Here is a 25,793-nt window from a genome sequence, read left to right on the forward strand (position 1 = left end):
AACGCAATGAGTAAAGCTTGCATGTTTCCACTAATAAAATTGCTAATATTAAAGCAATCTGCTAGCAATGCTACATCCTGAATATTACCAATTTAAAAAAATGAATTAATCGCCTTACTTTTCTTTTTCTATGCAAAAGAGAAAATAAAAGAAAACAATAACAAAAGAAAAGAAAAAAAAAGGAAAAAGAAGAAGAAGTAAAAGTCCAAATGGTCAACCCAATCGCTGCTTCTTCACAGGGAGAGGACTCAACACCTCCTCCTCCTCCTCCACCCAACTCCTCATCCCAAACTCCACCGAAGCCGGCAAATTAAGATCAAAGTCCCTAACGCTCGATCCCGACACTGACGCCGATCCAGAAACCGACGACGACCCTTCCAAATAATGCCGACGCTTGTGTCCACCGAGCGCCTGGCCCGTCGCAAACCCACGGTGGCAAATGGAGCACCGATGGGCACCGCCGCCGCCCGACGCATCAACCACCTCGGGACGTGGGATTGGTACAATATGCTCGTGCCCACCGGGCTTCCGGTGGCTCGACTTATGCCCACCGAGGGCTTGGTAGGAAGCAAAAGACTTGCCACAAATGGAACACTCATAGGAGAGCTCAGAGATAGGCAGTGATGGCATGGAGCTAAGGCAGTCGAACTTCTTGCTACCATGAGAGAGCATGACGAGGCAGAGAGCGAGGCAGTCGTCTTGGCTGATGGGGTTGAGGAGGGAGGAGGTGGAGAGCTTAGGAGAAGGGAGAGAAAGGGTGGTGGAGTTTAAGAGCGCATGGGGAGCCATTGGAAATGGAATTATGAGAGAGTGGAGTAGTAGTGGAGATTGATGAAGACGAAGACGAAGATGAAGGTGAGACAACTGCTTGTGTCTATTAGAATAAATACAGCAAGATTACTGGGGTTTCATAGAGCTGTTTAGAAGAGAAGGGAAGGGAGGATAACGATGGTTGGTGAGCAAAGCCGGTCAAAGGTGCGTGCTACCTCTGCATGCTATCGTGGAATCGATGATGTTGTGTTTGGTTCGGTCTGTGGATTTAAATTTTAATAAAACAAATCTTTCTGTTTAATTTATCACTTACATACCTTTAGGGTCCTCAATTAATTAAATTTTTGGATTTCCAATACGGGGCGAGGTTTTAAACAGTAATATATATTTTTATTAATACGAAAAAAAAAAGGGAGATGCATCTGGGCTTAGACCAAATCCTAGCGTTTTTTTTTTTTTTGACAAATAGAAAAATTAAATGGTATATATTCCACGTTAGATCGGGGAAAAGGACGTGGGGTTTTTAACACGTGGGTGATCTTTATTCGATGTTTCCTGGAGGTTTCTATATGACTGGTTGTCTCGTTATCTTTCTCAGCTCACCTCGTGCGCTTAATTTTTTATTGTCAGCTATTTATTACACCGGAAATGACTAATTCTCGTCACTCCAGAAGAGAAGAACGGCAGGAGCATAATAATAATGGTAAGAACACGTGGTATTAATTAGATTAATATAGAGTTAGACAATATCCAATTGTAGGGGTTGTGACTTGACTAGTGATTATGCGTTCAGTTATTGACTCTTTATTTGACTTTGTGGGACCAATGGGGATTGGGGAGGTCGATCCAATGGCCTTCCTTTTAAGTTTACTATCAAATCCATGTACTTTGATTATTTATCAATTAATTAATAGTGAAAAGTCCAAGTGGACCAATCGAGAGAAGGGGATTCATTTCTATTTTGCAAGAAATGCAGGGTGCAATCTGCAAAGAAGACTTCAAATTACACACAGTTATAATTTTGTGGAGGCTCCTCGTTTATACCACAAACTGGACCTAGTGACACAGAAAATATTTAAAAGCCAATTAAAGTCCTTGTCAGTTTTGGCAACAGTGCTTCCTCTCATCTAGAAGTTCCCTTTTGAGGACCCCACCTAAATACCTAACCAATTAAATTAAATTAAATAGAACCTAACTGCCTAATCGATAAAAATTATTAAATTTCTCTCTCCTAATCAAATGGTTGAGATTAAATAATACTAAATAAAATTAACAGACGGTTGTATGAACTAAAAATATCGATCACTTTTTTAAATTATAAGAGTAAATTAGTCATATTTAATATCTCTCTATCAGTTATCTATTTTTTTAATAAAAAATAAAAATAATAATAAATTGGTAAAAGTTGGCACTCATATTATTAAGAAAATAGTTATAAAAATAAATAAATAAAAAACTTAAATTCTATTTTTTCTTATCGATTAATCTAGTAATAATATGTAAAATGCCTCGTATACCTTTTTAACTTATCAACAGATAGAAAATTATTTTAATAATTAATTGTTTAGTATAGAATCATTGCTCTTAATCCAATTTAAAAAAAAATATAAGTTGGATCCGTACGCCAAAAAATATAGTACAATTTTAGAAGAAATCAAAGAGGAGGTTCATGAAGCTTGCACGGTTCTAGCTCGTCGCATAGCTTCACATGTCGAATTGAATGTATCTACGATTCTTTTCCTCCAAAGTTCTGGATAAGTTTGATCAGTAAGCTCCAAATCTACTTTTGAACCAAGCTTGGCTGCAAGTTCAATTAGTATATAATCTTATATAATATATAAAAATATAGTCCTAATATCTACTTAAAATATTTATTACTTGTCAATTTAGGTTGATACACTTAACTTAAATCTACTTAATTTCGAGCTGAGCTTTCTCTCAATTACACCCCTAGTCACCATTGTCAACCATGAATCTATTAATAAAGAGATGTGAAGAAGTCAAAGGACATACACCTAGTACGCTGCATAATGACATCTTTATAACTGAGTAATCCTGCTAATGACTAATAGCAGTTATCAGTATGGGCTGCCACAAATTTCCAATTTACATCATTTATGGAACATTATTACAAAGATAATTTAGCCTGAAACTGAAGAAAATCACTAGATGGGAGCAACTAAGGAGTGTACAACGTATCCTTGCAAGAATTTTAGCCGCCTTAGACTTGGATGTCATAACGTATGTGCTTAAGCAGAACAGGAATGACACTATCTGGACAGCTAAGCTGCGGGAGATGACCCTCAGAGGGCATAACCTCGACAATGGAGTAACCTCCAATGTTCTTGTGCAAGAACTCCGACACGACCACCGGTACTGCAAGATCCTTGCTACTCTGGAGGATGTGACAAGGAACTGTAACAAGACCGAGCAGCTGCCGGACATCACTTTGGAAGATGGTCTGAGCTACTGTCAATGCAATATCAGGACGCATATTGAAAAGCGTCCGACTAAATTCCTGGACGGCGACAGATTCCATGTCTCCTCCCACAGCCAGCGGCGCAAAGCCCGACACCCAAGCCTTGTAGTTTGATCTCATAGCCTCAAAAAGCTGGTTGAGATCCTCCTGTTCGAAACCCCCAAAGTAGTCAACATCATTCAAATACCTGTTTACATCAAAAGAACAAAGATAAAGTTAACATATGAGAGAACTTATCAACTATCATGATTATATTCCTTAACCTACAAACCTTTATCAAACTGTTATAGGTCAAGATACAACCACTCATGTTTGATAAACAGTCACTGTTCCCTACCAAACTGATAGGGTGCGTAAGGAATCTGCACTGCAATATGGAAAAGGATGATAACAATAATGATCATGTTCATTGCAAGAGAATAAATCTGACTTATCTAAAGAAGAAGAAGAGACTATGCCCGTCGAAGTAGAAAAAGAAAACATGTTTGTAATTAGGAAAGGATATAAAGCAGAACGAGAGGGAAAAAAACCAGAGTAGGCCACCTCTCTGAATGACATTGCAAGTGGCATCAGAATTTAGTGTATATATGTATGTATATATATATTGATATATATAACAGAGACCTCACATGACTACTCCATGGGCCAAAGTCATGACAGGTACATTCATACAATATGAGTCCCTTTAATCATTTGGGGACTATCCCATCGGCGAATAAACCAAGCATGTTAGTTTACCTATAACGATAATAGGCAGCAAGTTAGACTAAACATCAGTGAACTTAATAGAAAAAGATTAAAAGGTAAATAGTGTTCTAAACTGATCTTTTGCATTGCTTTTACAAAAAACAAACTTGACATATGAAGTACAAGATCACTACTTAAGGAAGTCAAAAGTTTCATACAAGAAAGTTAAATAACTTAGATCATGAGGTATCCGTGGATGTTAGTTCATGTTTTATGGCATTTCAACAAGCAAACTAAGTCAATAACGCAATTTTTCTCTCAAAGTTATTTCCTTAATAGCCTTCCTTATCAAGTATAAAAAATCCCTTGTAGGTGGACTTCATAATTAGTTTCTTCTCTTGTTGTATTACGGCACCATATTTTGATCCTACCAGGAGATGGGGAATAATTGCAAAGAGATTTTTCACATAATCACCTAAAGAATTTCAGGATGAATATCTTCTCTAAGTATCAACTTCATAGTAAGCAGTGCTCAATCATAGCACTTCAAAAACTTTTTGGCTTCAAGCAAGAAATTTTCTTTTTATTTTGCATCATCTGGATTTTTCTCTACAGATCAGGTTCATAGCATGCAGATGCCGTGACCAATCATGGCACTTTGAGAACTTTTTGGCTTCAAGCAAAAAAAGTTCTTTTTTTGCATCATGTGGCTTCAGAAACTTAAGATTTTCTTTTGGCACGGACCGCTCTTATAGCTGATTGTTCCAAATAAAACTTGTTAAGAGAATTGTAGTTGGATAGGAAAAATCTGAATGGTGAACAAAAATGATTGTTGTGACTTGTGAGGAAAAAAATCTGAAACTAGCTTAGGCAAGTAGGATATAAATGAGTTTGAAACCAGAGATTGCTTAACATATATAGAAACAAGATCAGGTAAAATGCAACACAACCTATGCATTCTTGAGAAACTTAAAAGATCGATTGTCACACATGATTTAGTTGTCTACAAACATTAAGTAGATGACCAACAAAGTTTACAACCGAATCTAGTACAGTACTCAAGAATAATTAATCTTGATGATTTAATTTTGAGGTGACTTTTGATCTTCACTATACCTTGGAGTTATGACAATTTTTTGGGTTCTCTAGAGGTTAAGAATCAAAGAGTCATATAGTGTAACAAAGAGTCAAAGAGTCAAATATAGTAGATCAAGAGTCATGTAAACTACTACATATATGTGGTCTTATCCTATAAAAAGAAAAGCAAGCAAGTGAAGCAAGAAAATTTTAAATTTTTTATCTATTTTATCTTGTGCTAAGTATTAAGAGGATAATGTTTTTCTTTTAAATTTTCTACAATGTTCTCCTAATAAAATGGTATAAGAGTTAGATTTGCTTAAAGTATTATGGCTTTCAACAGCTTATTATAACCCCAAACTTCCTTACTTTACTGGAAAGAATTACAATCAATGGAGTATCTAAATAATGTCCTCTATAGATCTGAAGATCTATGGGATACACTCACACCATAACAATTCAATAAATTGAAGGACAATCGCAAGGACAAGGTGTTGTTCTTCGTTTATCAAGTGGTGCACGAGGCAATCTTTGAACGGATCTCGATCGTGTCGATGATGAAAGAAGCATGAGATACACTCAAAGTATCCTACATAAGAGAAGAAAAGGTAGACCTGATCATTAGGCCTGACCCATCCAGGCCCATCCCGAACCTGCACGATTTAACCGAGCTAAACCTAGCCTGATATGTTCAACATGATCAACATGATCAAGTGTCTAAAGTGTGTGCAGTTAGAAAGCATCATCGAGACTCAGCATCATCGAGACTCAAGTGGAAAAGTTTGAAAAGCATCTAAACCTCTTGAGTTTGTTAATAGCAATTTTTGCAGCCCTATGCACACAACATCCATTAAAGATAATCATTATTTCTTTACAAGGAGGTGAATATATTTCACAAGATTTCTCTTTCTTTAACAAGCACGACATGAAATATTAAGTTACTACTTGCTACACACTACAATAAAACAAGGTGGCGAAAAGAAAAAACCGAACTATTATGGAGCTTGTTAGAAATATGCTAAAAGCTAAAGGGATGCCTAATATATTTTGGACCGAAGCCATTATATGTGCGGTTTATATTTTGAATTGTGCAACTTCTAAAACTTTGTATGACATGACGTCCCAAGAAGTTTGGAGTGGATACAAACTTTGTATCGCTCACATGAGGGTTTTGGAAGTATTGCCAATGCACATGTGGCTAATGTAAGAAAGAAGAAATTGGTTGTCAAATCTGAAAAATATATTTTTGTAGACTATAGTGAAGGATCCAAAACCTATAAACTTATAAATCTCATTACCAAGAAGATTATTGTGAGTAGAGATGTAAATTTAATAAAAAAGAAGCTTAGTGGTGGGATGGAAAAGAAAAGAACAAATATTCTATTCTTGCAGGTGAAAAAAAAAATCAAGGCAGTCATCCTAGAAGAGAAGAATATAGGTCTTCACTTACGTCTATGTCATCTTCTTCTATATCTTCTCTAACGTCTTTATAATTGAAGTCTCCACCAAGTAAGATGAGGAGCATACATTTATTACGCGGCAAGAAAAGTATTAAATAAAGATATGAGCAACTCTACATTATTTATTAATATGGATCCTATTACTTTTGAGAAAATAAAAATGGAGACATGTTATGTATCAAAAAATTAATTCAATCACAAAGAATCATGGTTTGCCAGATCGGCTGAAATCGATCACGATCCAAGCCCAATCCGAACTTTATCTCTTTCTCTATTTCACTTTCTTTTTATTCTCTCTCTTACTCTTTTTCTTTATTTCACTCTTTCTTTCTTTTTTTCTCTCCTTACTTATGATCATTATTTCTCTTACGGAGAGATCTAGCTCTGGTAAATTCCAACAAATTCCGGCGAACTCTGGTATATAATTTATTTACTTATTTATTTATTTTCTCTCTCCGTTTTTTTTTATTTCTTCAACTCTCTCCATTTTTCTTCTCTTTTCTTCTTCTTCTTCTTTTTCACTGCATCATAGTTTTTCTTTCTTTTGCTTAATTTTCTTCCACTCACTCTCTTTCTAATCTCTTATTGTTTTTAATTTTTATTACACCATAGTTTTTTTCTTTTTTTTTTACTTTTGGTAAACTTTTATCTAAATTTTTAAAAGTTTTCCTGCATTTTTAAATAATATTTAGAATTTTATATAATTAAAAAGTTTGATTCGATCCAAGCGACCGATCTGGCTGATATGTATCATTTTTTCAAAAGGCCGATCCCGATTTTTTAAACCTTGCAAAGAATAATACTCAGGATCTTGTACCTTCCTATTGGACACAAACCATTGGCGTTAAATAGATTTACAAGACCAAGTTGAATGAAAAGGTAAAATTGAGAAGCACAAGACTCGATTAGTGGCAAAAGGCTGCAATGAAAAGTATGACATCGACTACAATAAAGTTTTTATTCATGTTGTTTGACTTAAGAATATTTGCATGGTCTTAGCATTGATAGATCAAAATAGATGAAAAATACATCAAATGGATGCCAAATCAGCATTTCTAAATAATATTCTTGAAGAGGAGGTTTATATTAATTAACCTCTAGGCTATATGAAGAAAGGTGAAGAACATAAAGTATGCAAGTTGAAAAAAGCCTTGCATGGCTTGAAGCAAACACCTAAGGGTATGGTACAACCGCATCAACGGATTTCATGAAGGATGGATTCAGAAAATGTTCAATTGAGCATTTACATTAAAAAAGTTGCACATGGTGAATTCTTAATTACATGCAATTATTTTGATGATTTGATCCTCATGGGCATCCATCTAAATTTTTGTGAAGCTTTCAAAAGAAGCATGATGCACAAATTTGAAATCAAACATAAGACTTCTTCATTTCTTTTTTAGCGTGGAAGTTAAAGAAAAGGCAGACAATATTTCCATCTTACAAAAGAAGTATGCAATGGATCTCTTGAAGAGATTTTGAATGAAAGATGCTTCTCCTATAAGCACATCTATGAAGGTTGGTTTAAAATTAGAAAAGCAAGGTGATGATAAATTGTGCTATTCTTTATAGAAGATTTGTTGGCAGTCTATGTACTTAACAGGCACAACTCAATATTTTGTAGGGATAATTCCTTTTTCACCCCTTATACTATCACCCATTTCCACATTGATCCTCTAAACTTTTTTTGGTACACACTGACCCCCCAAACTATCAGAAATACCTCACTTGACCCCTTTCGTTAGAGTTTCATTATTTATTTCCGTCCAAAAGATGTCACGTGATAATCACCTGCTAAATATATGACAATTTTATCCTCATACATGTGCAAGTCACATGCTAAGTCATGAGAAACTTTTATGTGGATGAAAATACCCCTCATTCTCTTCTTCCATTGCTGCGGTCACAACCTAGCCCACCGCAGCCTCCACGACGTTACCTCACTTGACCTCACTTGACCCCGTCATCGCCTATTTCGCATCCACGGCGTTGACCACCGTCACCTCCTCCGCAACCTGTCGTCGCCCTCCTCTTCGGCGTGCTCTAGCTCGGATCCACCGCAGATCCTGCATCCTCGTCGAAGCTAGATCTTGGATCAGTGTAGCTTCGGCAGCTACGCCGTTGCTTCTAGCGACTATGGCAGATCAAGGCGAGACAAATCCGCCTCTTCTCCGAACCCCGCCCCGGCATCGCCGTCGCTCTCTTCTCCGAGTCCAGCGTCGCCGTTGTAGTCTTCTCCAAGCCCTTTCTCTCTCTCCAAATTTCTCCCCATTGTTGTCGCCCTCTTCTCCGAGCTCTCTCTCTCTCTCTCTCAAAATGCCTCACGCTCTCTCTCACGGCCTCAAAGGCTTACTTTAAGTCTCTGTTCACCAAAATTGGGTGCTTTGAGGCGACGGAGTTCGCAAAGAAGAAGAACCCATTTGGGCAAATCCAAAGCAAAGACGAAGATGGTGGCAAGCAAAGGAGGTCATTTTAGAGTGCCTTCGTACAGCACTTGACGATGACTGCCTCGAATTTTGGGAGGTGAGGGCTTGTGCTGAGTCTGACGGTGAAGGAGCGGCGGAGGAGGAAGAGGGTGGGGAGGAAACTACAGTGAGCTCGGCGGGAGAGATAGGTTGGCCGACATACACTTCACGTGGGCAATCGATCACGCCGTCATCCTTGGCATCCCGTTTGGAGGAGGTAGGAGAAGGGAGAGCTCTTGAAGATAGACCTAGAGAAGGCGAGAGAAAGAGGCCAACAGCGGCGCGTCGCGTCCCTCGAGGTCTATTGACAACTTCGCTATCAACGGCGGTGTGGCCTCTCCTTCATCTTGCACGCAAGAGGCTGAATGCAGAGGCCAAGCCGGAGCCATGCATCCATCGGTTCCCAACACTCAGCATCCGACGACGGTATGTTTGGACGCTGGTGGGAAGAAGACCAAGGGATGCACCATTGCCGGCTTCGAATTCTTTGAAGGGAGAGGAATGAAAATTTTTGGGAGAAAAGAGATTTGGGCAGAGGGCAATGTAGGAATTTTAAAAAATATTAAAATATCCCACTATAATAAGTAGAGGGGCAATCTGGTCAATTCACTAATTCTGTTAACAACATTAGGGGGTAAGGTATTTCTCATAGTTCAAGAGGTCAGTGTGTACTAAAAAAAAGTTTAGGAAATCATTGTGAAAATCAATGATAGTTCAGGGGGTGGAAATGAAATTATCCCTATTTTGTATTTCGTTAGTCATTTATGCATGTTCATGAGAACACCAAGAAGTTGCCATTAGAATGCTAGAAAAAGAATTTTAAAATATATTAGTGGTTACCTTGGGTGAAGGTATTACTTATAAAAGTATTGATAATTCATGTTTAGTTAGGCTATTGTGATAGTGATTGGAGTGGAAGCATCGACAATAGTAAAGGTACTTCCAACCAATGTATTTAAAGGCATTTGTGGCAGCCGCCATGGCGATGACCACCTTGTTGGGGTGGCACACCGGCTGCCCCACTAAGCCAAAAGGCCCGGCACAAGGTGGGTGACCACGTGCACGAGGAGAGGAAGAGGACTTCTTATTCTCATTCTTCTTCTTGTGTTGCCCCCGCTAAGCCAGAGGGCACCAATGCAAGACAGGTGACAATGTGCTCACCGAGAGGAGGATGAGGACTTCTTTTCTCCTTCTCCTTCTCCTCCTTTTCTTTCTCTCTCTATATTGGAAATCACTTTTTTTCATTGGGCCTAAACAACCACTCTAATTAGCAAACTACTCTATAATGCACTCATACACCCACCTCTCACTAGTGCCATGCACTACTAACAGTAGATATATTAATAAAATACACACACGTATATATTACATATAGACAAATTTGTGAACTATAAATGAAAAATAAGTTACATTATTAAAAAAATTATACATAAATATTAGTAAATATTATATGTCATATATAATTATTTTTTTATTATTTACATATTAAAACTGCTAGCCTGTCTTGACGCCCACCTTTCAATACATTATTTCTGGCTACGTTTTCAATGTCGGTTTTGGTGCAATCTCATAGGCTTCAAAGAAGCAAGATGTAGTGGCTCTCTCTCTTACGAAAGCAAATTATATTTGCTTGACATTGACAAGTTGTCAAGTATTATGGCTAAGGTAGATTTTGGAAGAACTCAAGCATGAACAAGAAATCAGCAATTACACTCAGAAAGAACCCAGTCATATTAGGTTTAGGTATCATTTCATTCAAGATTTAATCAAATATGGTGAAATCGAGGTCAAGTACATCAAACCTAAGATCAATTAGTGGACATATTCACCAAAGCTCTTGAGATACCTTCACCAAATTGAAGTTGGACATGAAAATGGTCGAACTTAAGAGGAGAATGTTGAATTATAAGCTAGCCCATTTGACTAGTCAATTAGATTAATTGACTAGTGTAGAATTCAAGAATAATTACTATTGACGCTTTGTTTTGAGGTTATTTTTCATCTTCTCTATGCCGTAGGGTTATGACAACCTTTTGGGTTCTCTAGAGATTGAAAAACGAAGAGTCATGTAGTATAACAAAAAATGAAATATGATAGATCAAAAATCATGTAAACCATTATATATATATATATATATATATATATATATGTGCGTGTGTGTGTGCTTATTCTATAGAATGGCAGACAAGTGAAGCAATAAATGTTTTAAGTTTTTCTCAATTTTATCTTGTGCTAAGTATCAAGAAGATAATCTTCTTCTCTTAGGCCTTGTTCACGTGTAGAACAGAATTCAAAACTTCAAATAGGTATAGCAATTCCTATAGGAGAAAACCAAGAGAAAATGAAAAAGAACTTGAAATATTTTAAACACTGATTAATAAGTAATAAATAGAAGAGTCGTCCTTCTAAAGATAAACTACGCTTTGATAGAGGTTCTTCCTAACATCCTATGTATCTTTTGGGATTAACCAGTCCTATGAGGAGAAACCACATACATGGATAGAGTTACACACGAAAGTAAACTAAGCCCTGCTCCAAATTTGCTCATTGATCCAGAAGCATAAAGAGCAACGAGATTTCAAATTAGAGAGCTGCAATAACCTTAATGTCGTAATTGAGTCAAATCTCGTTTGAATTAAGTTATTTGAGTCTTTTTGTCCAGTAACGTCATCTCTCTTGGCTAATTTTATGTATTTTGCAATATTTAGTAAGCTTTTACCTATGAGGGTGAGTGTTTTCCAGTATGATTTCGGTGAGCCAGCGTGATCCGGTAATTATCTACTTCTCTAGTCTATTATTCACTATTCAATTTCCCAGGAAAAGGAAAAAAAAGAAAAGCAACCAAGAAAATTCCCTTTTTGGCCTTCAATAGTTGATCTTAAAACTTCCTAAAACCCAATTAGCTGAGATCTAACAGTAATAGGCCAACATCAACCCTTAGAAATGGGAAAAAAACAAAGGAAGAAGGAGATTAAGAATTCGAGACCTTGGGGAAGCGGAGAGCAAGACGAGCTTGGAGAAGAGATCGGGCCTGGAGATGGAAGCGAGTGCGCCGATCACGCCGGAGACTGAGTGGCCGACGAAGACGCAGGACTCGATCCCGAGCTCCTGGAGGATGCCGAGGAGGTCGAACACGTAGCCTTCAAGCGTGGAGTAGCGATTGAAGTCGAAGTAGTCCGGGTTGGTGGGTCCGGCACCCATGTTGTCAAAGATGACCACCCGGTACTCGTCAACGAGGTGCGGAACGAGGTGCTTCCACACCGACTGGTCCGTGCCGAACCCGTGGGCCAGCACGATCGTCCGATCGCCACGCCCCAGCACTCGGACGTTGTGCGCCTCCTCCACGATCCCCATGGATGTCGGTAGAAGCTTCTCCGGTAAGATTTCTTTAATTCCTTTTCTCTTGCTATTGGTCGATGGAGGAAGGAGGAGGAGGAGGAGGAGGAGGAGGAGGAGGAAGGGTCTTCTTCGCTTTCTTGGTCGTTGACAATGACATTGAATTTAGAGGGGGGGTTGGGTTTTAATGGTTTCCAATCTCCACCACACAAATCGCGAACTGGAGAGGAAGTAAAGCGGAGAGTGTAAGGGGCGGTATTATGACACGCGGCTCACTGATGAATGCCTTTTTTCAAGTCAACGTACTCAAATATATTGCGCCAAAAATAACTTCCCAAATAAAAAAAAGACAAATAAATATATTACGTATAAAGTTTCTTTTTAATAAATTATGTTTCATGATACCAAATATCATATAACCAGTTAATTTGCAGGTTGTAGGTGTCGCAGATTGGGCTCAGTCATTTTTCGTTGAGGCAATAACTATTCAACCTGTTATTTGGGCAATAGTCTACTTGAGCATTATCAAATTATGGATAGAAGTCGCAGATTTTAACCAACATACTTAATGAAGTTTCTAACCACCTTAAAAAAATTAGATCTATCACTAGAATATCTTACAATCTTTATGAAATTGTTCACACTTATCGAGATGCAAATCCCGCGGCTAATTATCTCGCAAATCTTGATTGACGCCAAGATTTTGATTGTACTTCGAGCGGAGTGAGAGAGAGTGTTTCCTTTTTTTTTGCTTCAGTTTTTGACATCGGATCTGTACGGAGCCTTTTATATCTACAGCACCTTTTAATTAAAATTTGTTTTATTTTTAAAAAAATAACAGATAATATTGTTTATGCTCTTCAATCTCCACAAGAATAACACTTCTATATAAAGAATTTGAGAGCATAAGACTTAATATTTAATCTACAACCATGCTATATTAGTAATTAAGAATCTCTTAATCTAAACCCAGATTCGTTTTGCTGGTCAAACGTCAAACTTACAGATGATGTTGATAAACATTTTTCAGGCTTTAGCCATAAAATCGTTAACGGTAAGTATAGTCTATAGGCGTGATTAAAAAAAAATCTCCTGTTTGAGTTTTCGTAGGGGAGGTTTTGGGTACGTGGTGGTTGCTGCCCAGTTATTGTCCATGAAAACTATTACGGCGCGACTGTTCACACGGGCGACTATCCCGCACGAAACGTCGTCTCGGTTCAGACGTAGGTGTGGGCCCGTGGAAGTTGGGCCTTGCGAAGTTTGGATACTTGTGGACATGGACGGAATACGTCCTTCTCAGGAACAATGTGTGGCAATGGAAACTTCATTCAAGAGCTGCACCTCTTGAGACTAATTTTATAATATTATTATGTATTTTTAATTTAAGCACTTAATCTCTTTGTCATTTAAAATTCATTCCGTATTATTTTATATGAGTTACAAAACTTATTCAATCATCTACAATTTTATTATTAATAAAAATATTCAAATTCAACATCTAGTATAATTAAATATAATAAAAAAATTAATAATTATATTTTAGTTAAAATCACATATATGTTTAAGTGCTTAAATTAAAGTATATGGAGATTTTATTAGAGCTAGTTTATTCAAAAACTCAAAATAAAAAAAAATTGTACTCATAAATGCTTGAACCTATGGCCTCCTACCACTAGGGCTGCCAAAAAGGCTAGTGGGCTCGTGAGGCTCTTGCGCTCAGCTCATTAAGAGCCCAGCTCTCTAAACGAGCCGAGCCAAGCTGAGATATTAGGCTCGAAAAAACTATTGAGTTGAGTCGAGCTAGCACTGGATTATTTAAGCTCGGCTCGATTAGGCTTGTAAATTATGATATTAGATCCAACGGTTAGTATGATATATATAAGTAGAGAAAAAAAATCCAAGCCAACCTTCATCTCTCCCAAAGTTTCCAATCCCATCGGTCAAACCTTCTTCACCACCAAAAATCACCATTTATTACCATTCTCATCTTCACCGATCACCACCAAAACCCTCCTTCATCAATCCCTCGTCGACGAGACATCCATCGCCATCCTTACCCCCACAGTCGCTTCGTTGGCGAGATCTCCCCTTCCTTGCCTCCTACAATGAGGCTCTCTAAGCTCCCATTGTTCTCTCCCCACCTCTTTCCCGATCCAAGCCGTTAAGTCTGCGTTGCGTGATGTCATCATCGGGGTCCTAAATATTGAGTCTAGCCCAAATCTCCAAGCTTTAATGGTGCAGTTAAGTTGCTTTAGTTGGTGCCAGAGAGGTGGTGAGGGGCGTGCAAAGCTGGGTTGATTTCTTGTCGTTGTTGTGTAATCGGAAGCTAGTTGGAGCGAGAAGCTTCTCGAAAGGATTTTGCACCACTGGTAGTGGGAAGGAGTTCGCCTCAACGAGAGTCTAGTGGTGGTGGTCTCAAAGAGCTTGCCGTCGACGTTGAGCTTAATACAATCATTGGATTGTTCCATCTCTAGACAGAAGAGTGAGGCTGACCAAACCGATGAGGGTGGGTGGATTAGGTGAAGCTCAGCTTTAGGCTACGGGATGGCCTTGTGGGTCAAGTTGCATCCTATAGTGTGGATTGCTTAAGAGCTATGGAGACGAGTCGAACTCAAGCTTCATCAGCTGAGCTATGCTTTTCTAGCTCAAGCTCAAGCCGAACTAAGGTTTTCCACCTCTCGAGTCAAGCCAAGCTAGGCCCAACTTGCTCAAGCTCGGCTTGTTTACACCTCTACCTACCACCAATTAGTATACTCGTATTATTGTGTTGTATATTTTTATTATAACCATTATGTTTAGACTATCAAATATCACCGTTTGAATAAATATTAGGAAATTTTTTTATTTCATCCCTCATTTTTGCTTTATTTTCATTTTGACCCTTCCTTTTTCCTGGTCTAAATCAGCCCCTTTTTATTAAAAGCTTTAAAAAAACTGTTCCCATCGCTATTCCAAAACCGTACATGAGACCTCTTCTCACGGAGCCATACGTGGACGTTATCGCTCATACAGCTCTTATGAGGTTAATTTTAACCCAATAGAACCGGATGGAATGACATTTGTTTAAGAAATATTTTTTTCTTTTAGAACATAACTTCTAAAATGCCAAAATTGCTTATGATACTTCACAAATTTAGTGGCTTTGTTCCACTGCTCACCATAATCATTTTCTCTCATTAGGGACTCATTAGAGAAAGAAGATCATTTTTCATCTTGTATGAATAAAATTTCTCCTTTGAATGTTGAAATTTTCTTCATAAATTCCTCAAGAGCTCATCTTGAAGAAGAGAGACTAGAAAGAGAGATCGAGATGAGAGGAAAGAGATATGGAAATTAGAAGACGGAGGAGATGATTGCAATCAGTTAGGTCCTAGCCGAATCGGCTAGAGGAATCGGGTCGATTCGGGTTAGCCTCCAATATAAAATGTGGAGTGCAACTCAAGCTTATTATGATTTAGTCTAATTATGTTTTTCTTTCTCTGATTACTACAAGATTTTTAAGTTATAATTTATGATACCCATGCTGAAGAAATGATGATTAATGAATCATTCTAAGTGACGGTTATTATAAAAAAATGTCATCGTCTTAGAAAGATCAAAAAAATTATTTAAAACGCAAGTGCAAGGAGATCATAATTGAGGAACTTATTGCTAGGTATAGGAGAAAATAGGTCAATCGTACTTCCAAGTAGAAAAATGAAAGTCACTATATGTCTAAGGCAATTATGGTGGAGTCTTCAAAAGATAAGAAATGGAAGTACATCGACAAAACCCATAAAGGTTGCAACGTAAAGAAGTTCGAGGGCATCGTGCTTAGAATTGCTATTTATGAAAGAAGAAAGAAGAAGAAGACACAAGCCAACATAACCAAAGTGGAGAACTTTTGTGTTGATGTGGATAACATGCTATTTCTACCGTTGTCTCTAAAGTGAACCTAGTTGGGGAAAACTATAAAGAGTGGTGGATAGGCACTAGGACTACGTGACGCATTTGTGCCGATAAGTGAATGTTTTTATCTTATCATAATATGATGAATATAAAGCTAATGGGCATAGCTTACTTTCAGTGACTTTCAATGTGATTATTACGAGGGAAGGTCGTGATAAAGTTGACTTCAGGAAAAGAGCTTATCTCGATGATGTAAGACATATGCTTACTATAAGTAAGAATATGATTTCGAGATCACTATTGAGTAAGAAGGATTTTAAACGAGTATTTAGGTCTAATGAGTTTGTTTAAAAATGATATGCATATAGGAAGGGGCTACTTGAGTAATAGTTTTTTAAAGATGAATGCAATAACTGTAACTCTAAAAACTAATAAAGATAAAAAACTTCTTCTGCTTGTTTACTCGAGTCTTGTGAAGTTTGATATAGTAGATTAAGATAAGTCAATTATAGTACATTTCATAGATTAATTTTTTTATCTAATTTTCATATTAAATTAAATAATAAATATGAAATATATATAGAAGCCGAATTGGATAAGGCTTCCTTTTATTTCATTAAACGAAAAATAGAACCTTCAGAACTCATACATACCGATATATGTAATTTAAAATTTATTCAAACTAGACGTGAAAAAATATTTTATTACTTTTATTAACAATTACGCTGGATGTTATTATGTGTATTTGCTAAGAAACAAAGATGAATCACTTGAAATATTTATAAATTTTAAAAGTAAGGTTAAAAATCATCTTAATAAATAGATCAAAATACTATAAAATGTGGTAGTAGTGAGTATGAGAATTCAAGCCTGGTATGGGTGTGGCAGGCTAATTGATTAGCTCTATGGCCTATAGATTTGATTGGTTGAGCTAGTGATCTATATTGTTTTGTACTTGATCAGTCCATTGTGTTGATGGGCTTCGATAGCCTAACAAGATAGAGGCAAACAAGGAAGAAGCCATTATATTAATGGACCTAGGGATATTTCATGACTTAGGGTTAGGGATTTAACGTTCTTAAGTAACACATTCCCTAGTTGAACACTTCACATCGTTGTAGGATCTAGTATACAAAATCTAAGGAAAGTTTCAATAAATACTCCCTATATTAATTTAAGTCAAGTGCTATACCATCTCAATCTTTCTCATCAACCCTACCTCTCCCCTCTCATCCCTCGCCCACTTTCCTTTTCATTTTGGCTCTCTAATCTCGACTTATAACTGAAAATACTCTCCGATAATATATTTTTTTTCTCATAAAAAAAAGAAGAGTAATTTTACCGAAGAATCTATTCTTCGTCGAAGAGTGTCAACCTCATGCCGAAGAAAACTACAAGATGGTGCTCTCCGGAAAGACTTTTGATGGCCAAGAGTTTGAGATATGTGAGAGAGGAGAGACAGAAGATGTCAATTTAATGTCCTAATTAGATTGATGCTATAAAAATTTAAACATCAAAATACTTATACAATATTTGACTTCAACCATCAATAACTCCTCTAGTGGATGGTGGCTAAAACATCATCCTTCTCGCATTCATTAATTTTAGAATATTAACTCCTAATTTGGACAGACCATCACAATCACGAGGACCACTCCTATCATTTTATGTGTCATAGTAGTGACATAAAACACGATGATGAAAGGTTTGTCCAAATAGTTTTGGATCAAATGTTTACATTATTAAGCACGTTTCTCTTGGACCCAATGTCTCCTAGATTACTGACTTCTACTCTGATCTCGTTGTAACTAATAACAAACTATTACTATACTTAGAAGATATTTTACTACTAAAAAGTGGCACAAGAAAGTATTCATTTTTTAAACATTTTTAATGTTTAGTTACAAAAAAATTAAATTAAAGAAGTAACCTTCTTATCTATCAAAAATAGTTTTATTTTTGTTTTTAACTTCCTTTCTTTAAACAGTTTATTAAATTCTATATTTTAGCAACTAAACACATATTCCTAGGTAGGATTGATATCAAGAATGGAGGAGTAAAATGAGTGGGATTTTTCATTGTTACAGAGAACTGGGTAACTCATTTGAGAAGTTAATAATAAATAATTTATGTTGGATAGACCTCCTTGTTCGCTACTTTCCTAAATAATAGGAACCTTCTATCGATTATGCTGAATTATACACACTATCTTAGATCTTTTTACTATTTTTAGTTTCTCAAATTTTTTTTTATCACCTGTTTAATTCACCTTAAAATTAAATATAAAACTAGTTGAATAAAAAAATTAATTACCGAGACAATAATTTTTAAATATAAGTAGCTGACTCAGTGACTTAAATGTTTTTTCTTCATATAAATAATTAATATAGTCAGCAACTTATACTTAGAAGTAATTGAACTTAAAAATAACTTGCATGAAAATACTTTTTTCTGACATTTAGTAAATCTTTTTAATAGTTTCATACCATGATTTTTTAACTCACTTAATCTCAGTACTTAAATTTTAAAATGGGTTAAATGTATTTTAACCTCTATACTTGTGCCCATATCACTTTATCCTCATGTACTTTAAAAAGTCTCAAACATCAAATACCATGACTATTTTGATAATTTTACTGTGTTATACCAAAATATGTATGTCTTCTCTAGCAAACACGATAGAGATATTTTGATATCATTAAGTTAAGTTTAATAGAAAAACTAATAATTTTACTTTAGTCATACTTATAAAAGCTGGTTTAAGACTTTTTAAAATACACGAGGATAAATTAATTTTAGACATAAATTGGAAGGTAAAATAAATTTAACCCTTTTAAAATACTAGAAGTTGAAAAAGAAAAATTGAAAGGGCTAGTCTGGTCAAATACTCTACTATCATATGCAACTTCCCGTATGGACTACTCTCACAACCTTAAGATTTATTCCAACTTATTAAAAACACGTATGATTAGGTATAACATTTCTTGCACGTTTCTCGTATATTAGATAATTACACTTATTCTTTGAAACTATCACCGTTTTTATATATATCCTCTAAACCTTTTTATTATTCACACAAATTTTTTACGCTAAAATAAAAAATCCTCGGAAGTAAGAATTTTCTTAGGTTATGAAAAAAAAGTTTAGATAATATGTATAAAAAACAATGATAATTTAAGGAATAAGTATAATTTACTTCTTATGATAAATAAAAAATAACTCTAAATACTTGTGCAAAGGGGACCATGAGCAAACTATAATGGGAACCATTTGGATAAATCTTTTTCTAAGATTCCACCCTCCTTTTGAGTAAAGATTAAATATATATATATATATATATATATATCAAATTGGTAAGATGAAGTAAGACTCACACATTTCCGGTCACCTAAAAGTTGTTATACGACAACAAAACAAACGGATGGTATCAAATTGCTCTGCTTCACTTCTAAAGTAGTTAATAACAAACCAGCATGTTAGGCCTCATGATTCCAATCAATCAAAATCCCTCTTTGCTCTCAAATCATTTATCCTGGCAGGACTCCCTAAAATTGCAGCATAACAGAGTGGAGCTGTGAATGCCACCCAGCAAGAACACCCAAAAGGCATAACCCCTTCATGCATGCCACCTCTGTTTGTTTGTTGCAGTTGGGAACATATGGCCCTGCTGTAGGACCCTTTCACTCCTTGTTGTTTGAGCAATGTTGCACTTTGGAACCCAAAGGAGAGGTGGTACGCTTTTCTTTTGTTTTTTTTTTTGGAGTGGTCTTCTTCCTTCTTTTCCTTCACGTCCACTGCAAAAGCCATCATCACTTGTGATAGCAGTTCATGGGATTCCAGTGATGCTCTGCTCTGCTCCATGTGGTGGTAAAATAAAAAAGATTTCTCAACTTGGTCAATAAATGGTTTCCATTTGCATGGCTTGTAACACGTTCTGTACAAGTAGAACCACCACACCACACTAAATTTTTTTAATCATATATATATATAGAGAGAGAGAGAGAGAGAGAGAGAGAGAGAGTAATAGACACAATTTATATTATAAGTTTTGATCTATATTTGTTAGTATAGTTATAAAGTGAAATTAACGTACACTTTATACCGAAAAGACTAAACTTACTCCTTTGGGTTTCTGCATTAATGATTAAACTATTAAAGTTCAGAATGGACATAAAGATTTGCAAATGTCAAGACGGCAGAGGTTTGACCTCAAAACAGAGTACTCTTTCTCGTACTCCTCTCTAACTCACCCATCTCTTCAACCAGAAACTCCACAAAGTGGAAAGACTTAAAATTAAATTCCTAAGAGACATTAGACTCTGGCTGGTCTCTCTTTATCTTAAAGAACCGAAAGGGCTAAACCCCATTTGTCTCCCGTGACTCCACTTGGTTTCAGAGGAAAGAGAAGGTAGTTGATATAGAAGCCTATATTATATGATACCTAACTTCTTCTTTTTTCCAAGTGGCACTCCACTGCTACAAATCTACTGATATTTTTCTCTTCTTGTTTCTTTCTTCGGACCACCAGAGCATAATAATAACCTAACACCCCATTTATGAGGCTTTGATCTCCCTGTTTGATTATTTTGTCACTATAGAAGATATGCTTAATGCTACACTCGATTGCAGTCAAGTGTATGATTTGACTAAGTGGAGTTACGGTAACTTTTTTTATTGGAGAATGGGAAAGATTGGTTTCACCGCGAGCTAGATGTGGCGAGGCAAAGGTAAAGAAGAGCTTTTATTCTACCCACTTTGTACACGAATTGTGACTAATAAAATAAAATTTAAACTCATCGTGAGTATTTTGTAAATAAATATTGATAGGATCCTTGACATAAGTGAAAGATTCTCTATATATTAGTACTACTAAAATTTGGAAATTATTTTTACCATCTACAAAGCAATCCCCCACAGGTAACAAGACAGCAACATGCCAAAGCTGACCCTTAAACAATGCCCACAAAAGTGAGGCATGCAAAGGCCGGCCCACAAGCCAACACTAATGGGAATGTCTCCTCCTTTCAAAATGCCAAGTCCCCCCCCCTCCTTTTCTTTATTTCCTATTCTCCCCTGTTTTTTATTATTTATTTATTTTCTTGAGATATTTGCACATAACACCCTAGTTTGCAATTTCTCACTCAGAACCCTGTATTTTAACTATTTGCAGATAAAAGGAGTTAGCAAAGCAAGCATTCTTAGTTTGAAAATAGCCTGTCCACTCAAAACGATGTTAATAAGTTCAATTTAATATATATATTAGGAAACTTGTCCATATATAGAGATACGACTTGCGAGTATGGTATACGATTCTTCTCAGATTTGGTCAATAAATATAAAAAGACCATATAACCTTTGGTAATTTATTTATAAATAGTTAAAAGGATAGGGTTCAAAATGTAAATTCAGTTTAATATAGTGTTCTATATACGCAAATACACCCTCCTCCTGGCTCTATATATACCAATATCTCTCGTTTCCCCTTCCTCCAAACAAAGCGAGCAAGCCCTCCCCCACTCCCAAAACCTCCAACAATGGCTCAAGAAGAGAAATCCGAGACCCTCTCCCTAATCGACCTCCCCGTCTCCAACCCCGAGTCAACTGGCGACACCGCCTCAGCCTCAGCCTCAGCCTCAGCCTCAGCCTCCGCCCCCGGGTCCGACGCCGACGACTTCGAGTTCCGCATCTCGGTCGGCGGCGGCCTCGTGGCCAACGCTGCCGACACCGACATGTGCGCCGCCGACGAGGTCTTCTTCCGCGGTCAGATCCTTCCCCTCCGCCCCTCGATCAGCTCGGATTCCGGCCTCTTGCGACACGGGTCGAGGTCGGAATCCATGGATTTGAGCAGCCGAAGCGGGAGCAGCAGCAGCTGCGTGAGCCGAAGCCACTCCTCCAGTAGCCATTCCGGGAGCAGCGCCTCCAATAACTTCTACGCGTTCCCAAGCCCATCGCCCCAGCTCCGTGGCTCGAGGAGGCGAAGCAGCGCCCGGCGGAACAGCACTAGCTCCTCCGCGCCGCCTTCTTGGGGTTTGCTCCGCCTCGGGGTCGTGCCGGCCCCAGAGATCGAGCTCCGGGATCTTCGGTCGAGGCGAAGCAGGGGCGGTAAGCAAACCGGCGTTGATGGGAACGGGAAGGTGGTGGAGAAGAGATCGCCGAGTTTGAGGTTTATGGGAATTGGATTTGGGTGTAATTGCTCGCCGGATGCGGTGGAGCCGGTGAGGTTACCGGTGGCGTCTCCTCCGAAGAAGGAGGAGGAGCCGAAGAGGACTCTTGAGAAGGGAGAGAACATGGGGAGGAGGAGGATCTTCGAATGGTTGGAGGAGCTTTCCATTGCAAAAGCTTAATTTGTAGATTTTTTTTTCTTTTTTTTTTGACTTATATGTTTGTTTTGAGGAGAAGGGAAGAAGAGTAATTGGTGGGGGAGAGATAGAGATGTAACATTTGGGGGTGGTGGTGATGGTGGTGCAAAAGTGTTCTTCTCCAATCTCCAAATAATTATGATTACAAGTTTGAATTTGTTTCTAGTTGTGTATACTTTTCTTCAGATCGATCGTTATCTCAATTGTGACTTCACATTAGCCTCCCATGCATGATGTCATAATAGAAAGAGTATATTAATTTACCTCTTTCTTCTTCTTCTTCTTCTTCTTCTTCTTCTTCTTCTTTTTAATCTCTAGCTTAAACTAATCAAAACCCATTATATCACTCCTGACCACTCTCCCAATTTTAACGACTAGTGAATAATATGTACTAAAGAAAACACATATGGTGCTAAATGAAAGTTTTCTGGAGAAAAATAGCTAATAAAATTCTTATGTTTGGATTTGATTCTAATGTGCATGTACTAGTCTTATACTCCCTTGCAAGCAACATGAAGTATATGACCTTGAGAGTTGTCCCTGGAAAGGAGAAAAGGGCTTATCTATGTATATTTATTTCTTCCTTTTGAGAAAGATGGGAAAAGGAATCATGTCTACTTGAATTTGGCATCCCTAATAAGTGCCAGTTTCACAACAATGGAAAACTTTTGCTTTAAGCTACTGCTGGGTATCAAAGCGTACTGCAAAGTTTCAGATCATCACATTCAAAGGCACAAATCAATAAAAGAAAAAGGGGGGAAAAGAGGGAGAAAACAAAAAGAAAAAGAAAAAGAAAAAGAAGAAGAAAAAAAAAAAGCTGCTGTTAGAAACTGCGTACATATCCTCTTTTAATCTCTTATCTTTAATATTATTTCGGATCCCAAAACTTATACCTGCATCACTATCAAATTAGGATATTTATTCGAAATCGAACTCGATGTTCGAGTCAAAGTTACGCAGTGTTTTCAATTAATAGATTCTTGGCCTGATAGATTGATCGATCCGAATCCAACTAGTTGTCAACTTACGTTTTAGATAAGCAGGCCACATGTGAAAGAGAAGCTTTAACGGTTAAAGGTTACCCATCGTTGGCTCTAAATAAGCTCTCGATGTCTTTTTGGGAAGCATTAAATTGGATAAGTACTGGTGGAGAATACTGCTCATTTATGAAAGGATTATTTTTATATGAGAAATGATAGGAATATCGATCTATGAAGTTACCTCATAATCTCTCTCTTAAAACTAGGCATGTTTGGTTTGGGTCTCAGCCTAAACATGGAAGCCATTAGTTGATTCTATTTTTTAGTCGCGCCTTGGATAATTTGAATTAGACTAAGAAAATATGATGTTTGATTATGAACTAGGTTAAAATTATAATTATTATTTTTAATGTGATGTAAAAGGTTAAATATTTTTTTGCGACTTTGATAATATTAGGTAAAATATTATTATTAAATAAAACAAATTAGTTAATGTTTAAAAAATATATTAAAAAATTAGTATTTTTATAATAAAAAGCCTCTTTTTTTTGCGAGCTTGTAAGTTATTATTGGTTTATAAGCTGCAATCATACTATAATATTTTTATTTTTAAAGGTTGTGGACCGATAATTCATTGTTAACTTATAAGCCCTTAACCACACTATATCCTAAGGTTAGCAACTTTTTTTTTGTGGGTTTATAAATCATTGCAGGTTTACAAGCCCGCAATCATATTACAAGGTAAATCTATTAGTTTTTATATTTTAACATTTTTATTTTTATTTTGTTTTTTATTTTTTTTGTTATTAAAGGCTACATTATTTTTAATAAATTTCTTAGTATGCAAAAAAAATTTAAAAAAAAAAGAAATAAGTTGTTGTAAACTTGCAAATACTCGTGGATCTCGAAGCTCAAAAACTCACAACTACCGAACTTATTAAGTTCTAATTTTCTTTTTAAGAAAAATATGTTTATGTTGGAGAGGAATTAAGGATATCCGACAGAGAAGATTTAAAATAGAGAGTGTTATTATTACTTTAATGGAAAGTGTATATATCATCAAAATAGTAGTAAAAAATTATTATTAAATTTATAAAATATAAATGCAAGTCATTTCAGCGATACAACTATAATTTAGGAAATTTAAACTTAAGACCTGCATATATTTTCTTGAAAGCTAGCTAGAAAAAATGTAGTGTTTGATTACTGATAGCGACTAAGTCTTAAATTTTAGATTAAATGACACTCAGACTACCAGGTTAGATATGGTGGTCAAAAAACCTAAAATATCAATAAAGCACATCATCTCTATAAAAGCCTCTAATTCTATGAAGCCTTATCTTGTCAACCTTTCCGGATCAGTAAAATCATACTATGTTTGCAACATATTATAGTGTTATATATTCATGTATTAATCGATAAAATTTATGGCAAACTATTATTCTCATCTCTTCTTGTCACGAATTCATTTGCATCGCCTTAGTTTGAGACACTAATATGTAACCGGCTAAGTTGTGTAAATACTTTTTGGGATGTCTTAGCTATGGACTAAATAACAAGTTTAGTCTCTCTAATGATTAAGTTAGACAAGTAGATCAATTCTTGCATAGAAAAGAATTAGAATGAGCCAATTCAGGCGTAGGCAGTGCAGTTTGTCTTTATAAGGATTTTGAATCTCCAACCTATTCTACTATTAATGGTCGACCAATATTCTAGCTAGTTGATTGCTTGATTCCCCTCCCTGAATAGGTGTATAAATTATCCATTAGGAATTTAGACCTTCTCTGGGATTTTGCTCCAAATATTAGTACAATATTCCTCGTGGCAGTCACCCTAGCTAGTAAGAAGTTTAACAAAATAAACCATCATAGTATATACCACACACCATGGAAAGCAACGATTGCAGCTCACTGTAGCTTTTCATGGCGTTTGCGAACTTAAACAACTCGTTGAGAAGTATATGGAATCTTTCAGTCTTCGTGCCTCAAGTCCCATCATCAAACTCAATGCTCGAATCCAATTAAACAACCACGCCTTCCTTCCCCTGCGCTCATGCGAGACGACCAGAAATTGATTACCTCGTTCCAAGATAAAGAGAGAGAGAGAGAGAGAGAGAGAGAGAGATTTTTAATTAATTTAATCGCCGCAGACGGCACAAAAACTAAAACTGTCATCGGACAGTTTAGAAGCCTGAAAGGATTAAGGCTGACGTGACACGTACGAGTTAAAAACCAGTACAACTCTTAAGGAGCAATCGAGTGAAGTGAGGAAGTGAGCATCACTCGTCTCTT

The 25,793-nt window shown here is 36.7% G+C and overlaps 3 protein-coding genes across 3 annotated transcripts; 1 reads left to right on the forward strand and 2 right to left on the reverse strand.

Annotated features, from left to right (window-relative positions):
* Positions 1-213: 213 nt before the first annotated feature.
* On the reverse strand, positions 214-789 carry LOC140787786 (zinc finger protein 36-like). The gene has a single exon (XM_073136887.1). It carries the CDS (start codon positions 787-789, stop codon positions 214-216), a length of 576 nt encoding a protein of 191 aa, XP_072992988.1.
* A 2,001-nt stretch (positions 790-2,790) lies between these two features.
* LOC140786941 (probable esterase D14L) lies at positions 2,791-12,583 on the reverse strand. Its single transcript, XM_073135663.1, has 2 exons — positions 11,926-12,583; positions 2,791-3,437 (listed from the first exon to the last, which is right to left on the reverse strand). Exons 1-2 carry the CDS (start codon positions 12,291-12,293, stop codon positions 2,993-2,995), a joined length of 813 nt encoding a protein of 270 aa, XP_072991764.1. The 5' UTR covers positions 12,294-12,583; the 3' UTR covers positions 2,791-2,992.
* Positions 12,584-21,625: 9,042 nt separating this feature from the next.
* Positions 21,626-22,687, forward strand: LOC140786735 (uncharacterized). The gene has a single exon (XM_073135359.1). It carries the CDS (start codon positions 21,698-21,700, stop codon positions 22,505-22,507), a length of 810 nt encoding a protein of 269 aa, XP_072991460.1. The 5' UTR covers positions 21,626-21,697; the 3' UTR covers positions 22,508-22,687.
* The last annotated feature ends 3,106 nt before the right edge of the window (positions 22,688-25,793 follow it).

This window comes from Typha latifolia, chromosome 4 (genome assembly GCF_019914945.1).
Source record: "Typha latifolia isolate L0001 chromosome 4, TyphaL0001v2, whole genome shotgun sequence".
Classification (NCBI taxonomy): Eukaryota; Viridiplantae; Streptophyta; class Magnoliopsida; order Poales; family Typhaceae; genus Typha; species Typha latifolia.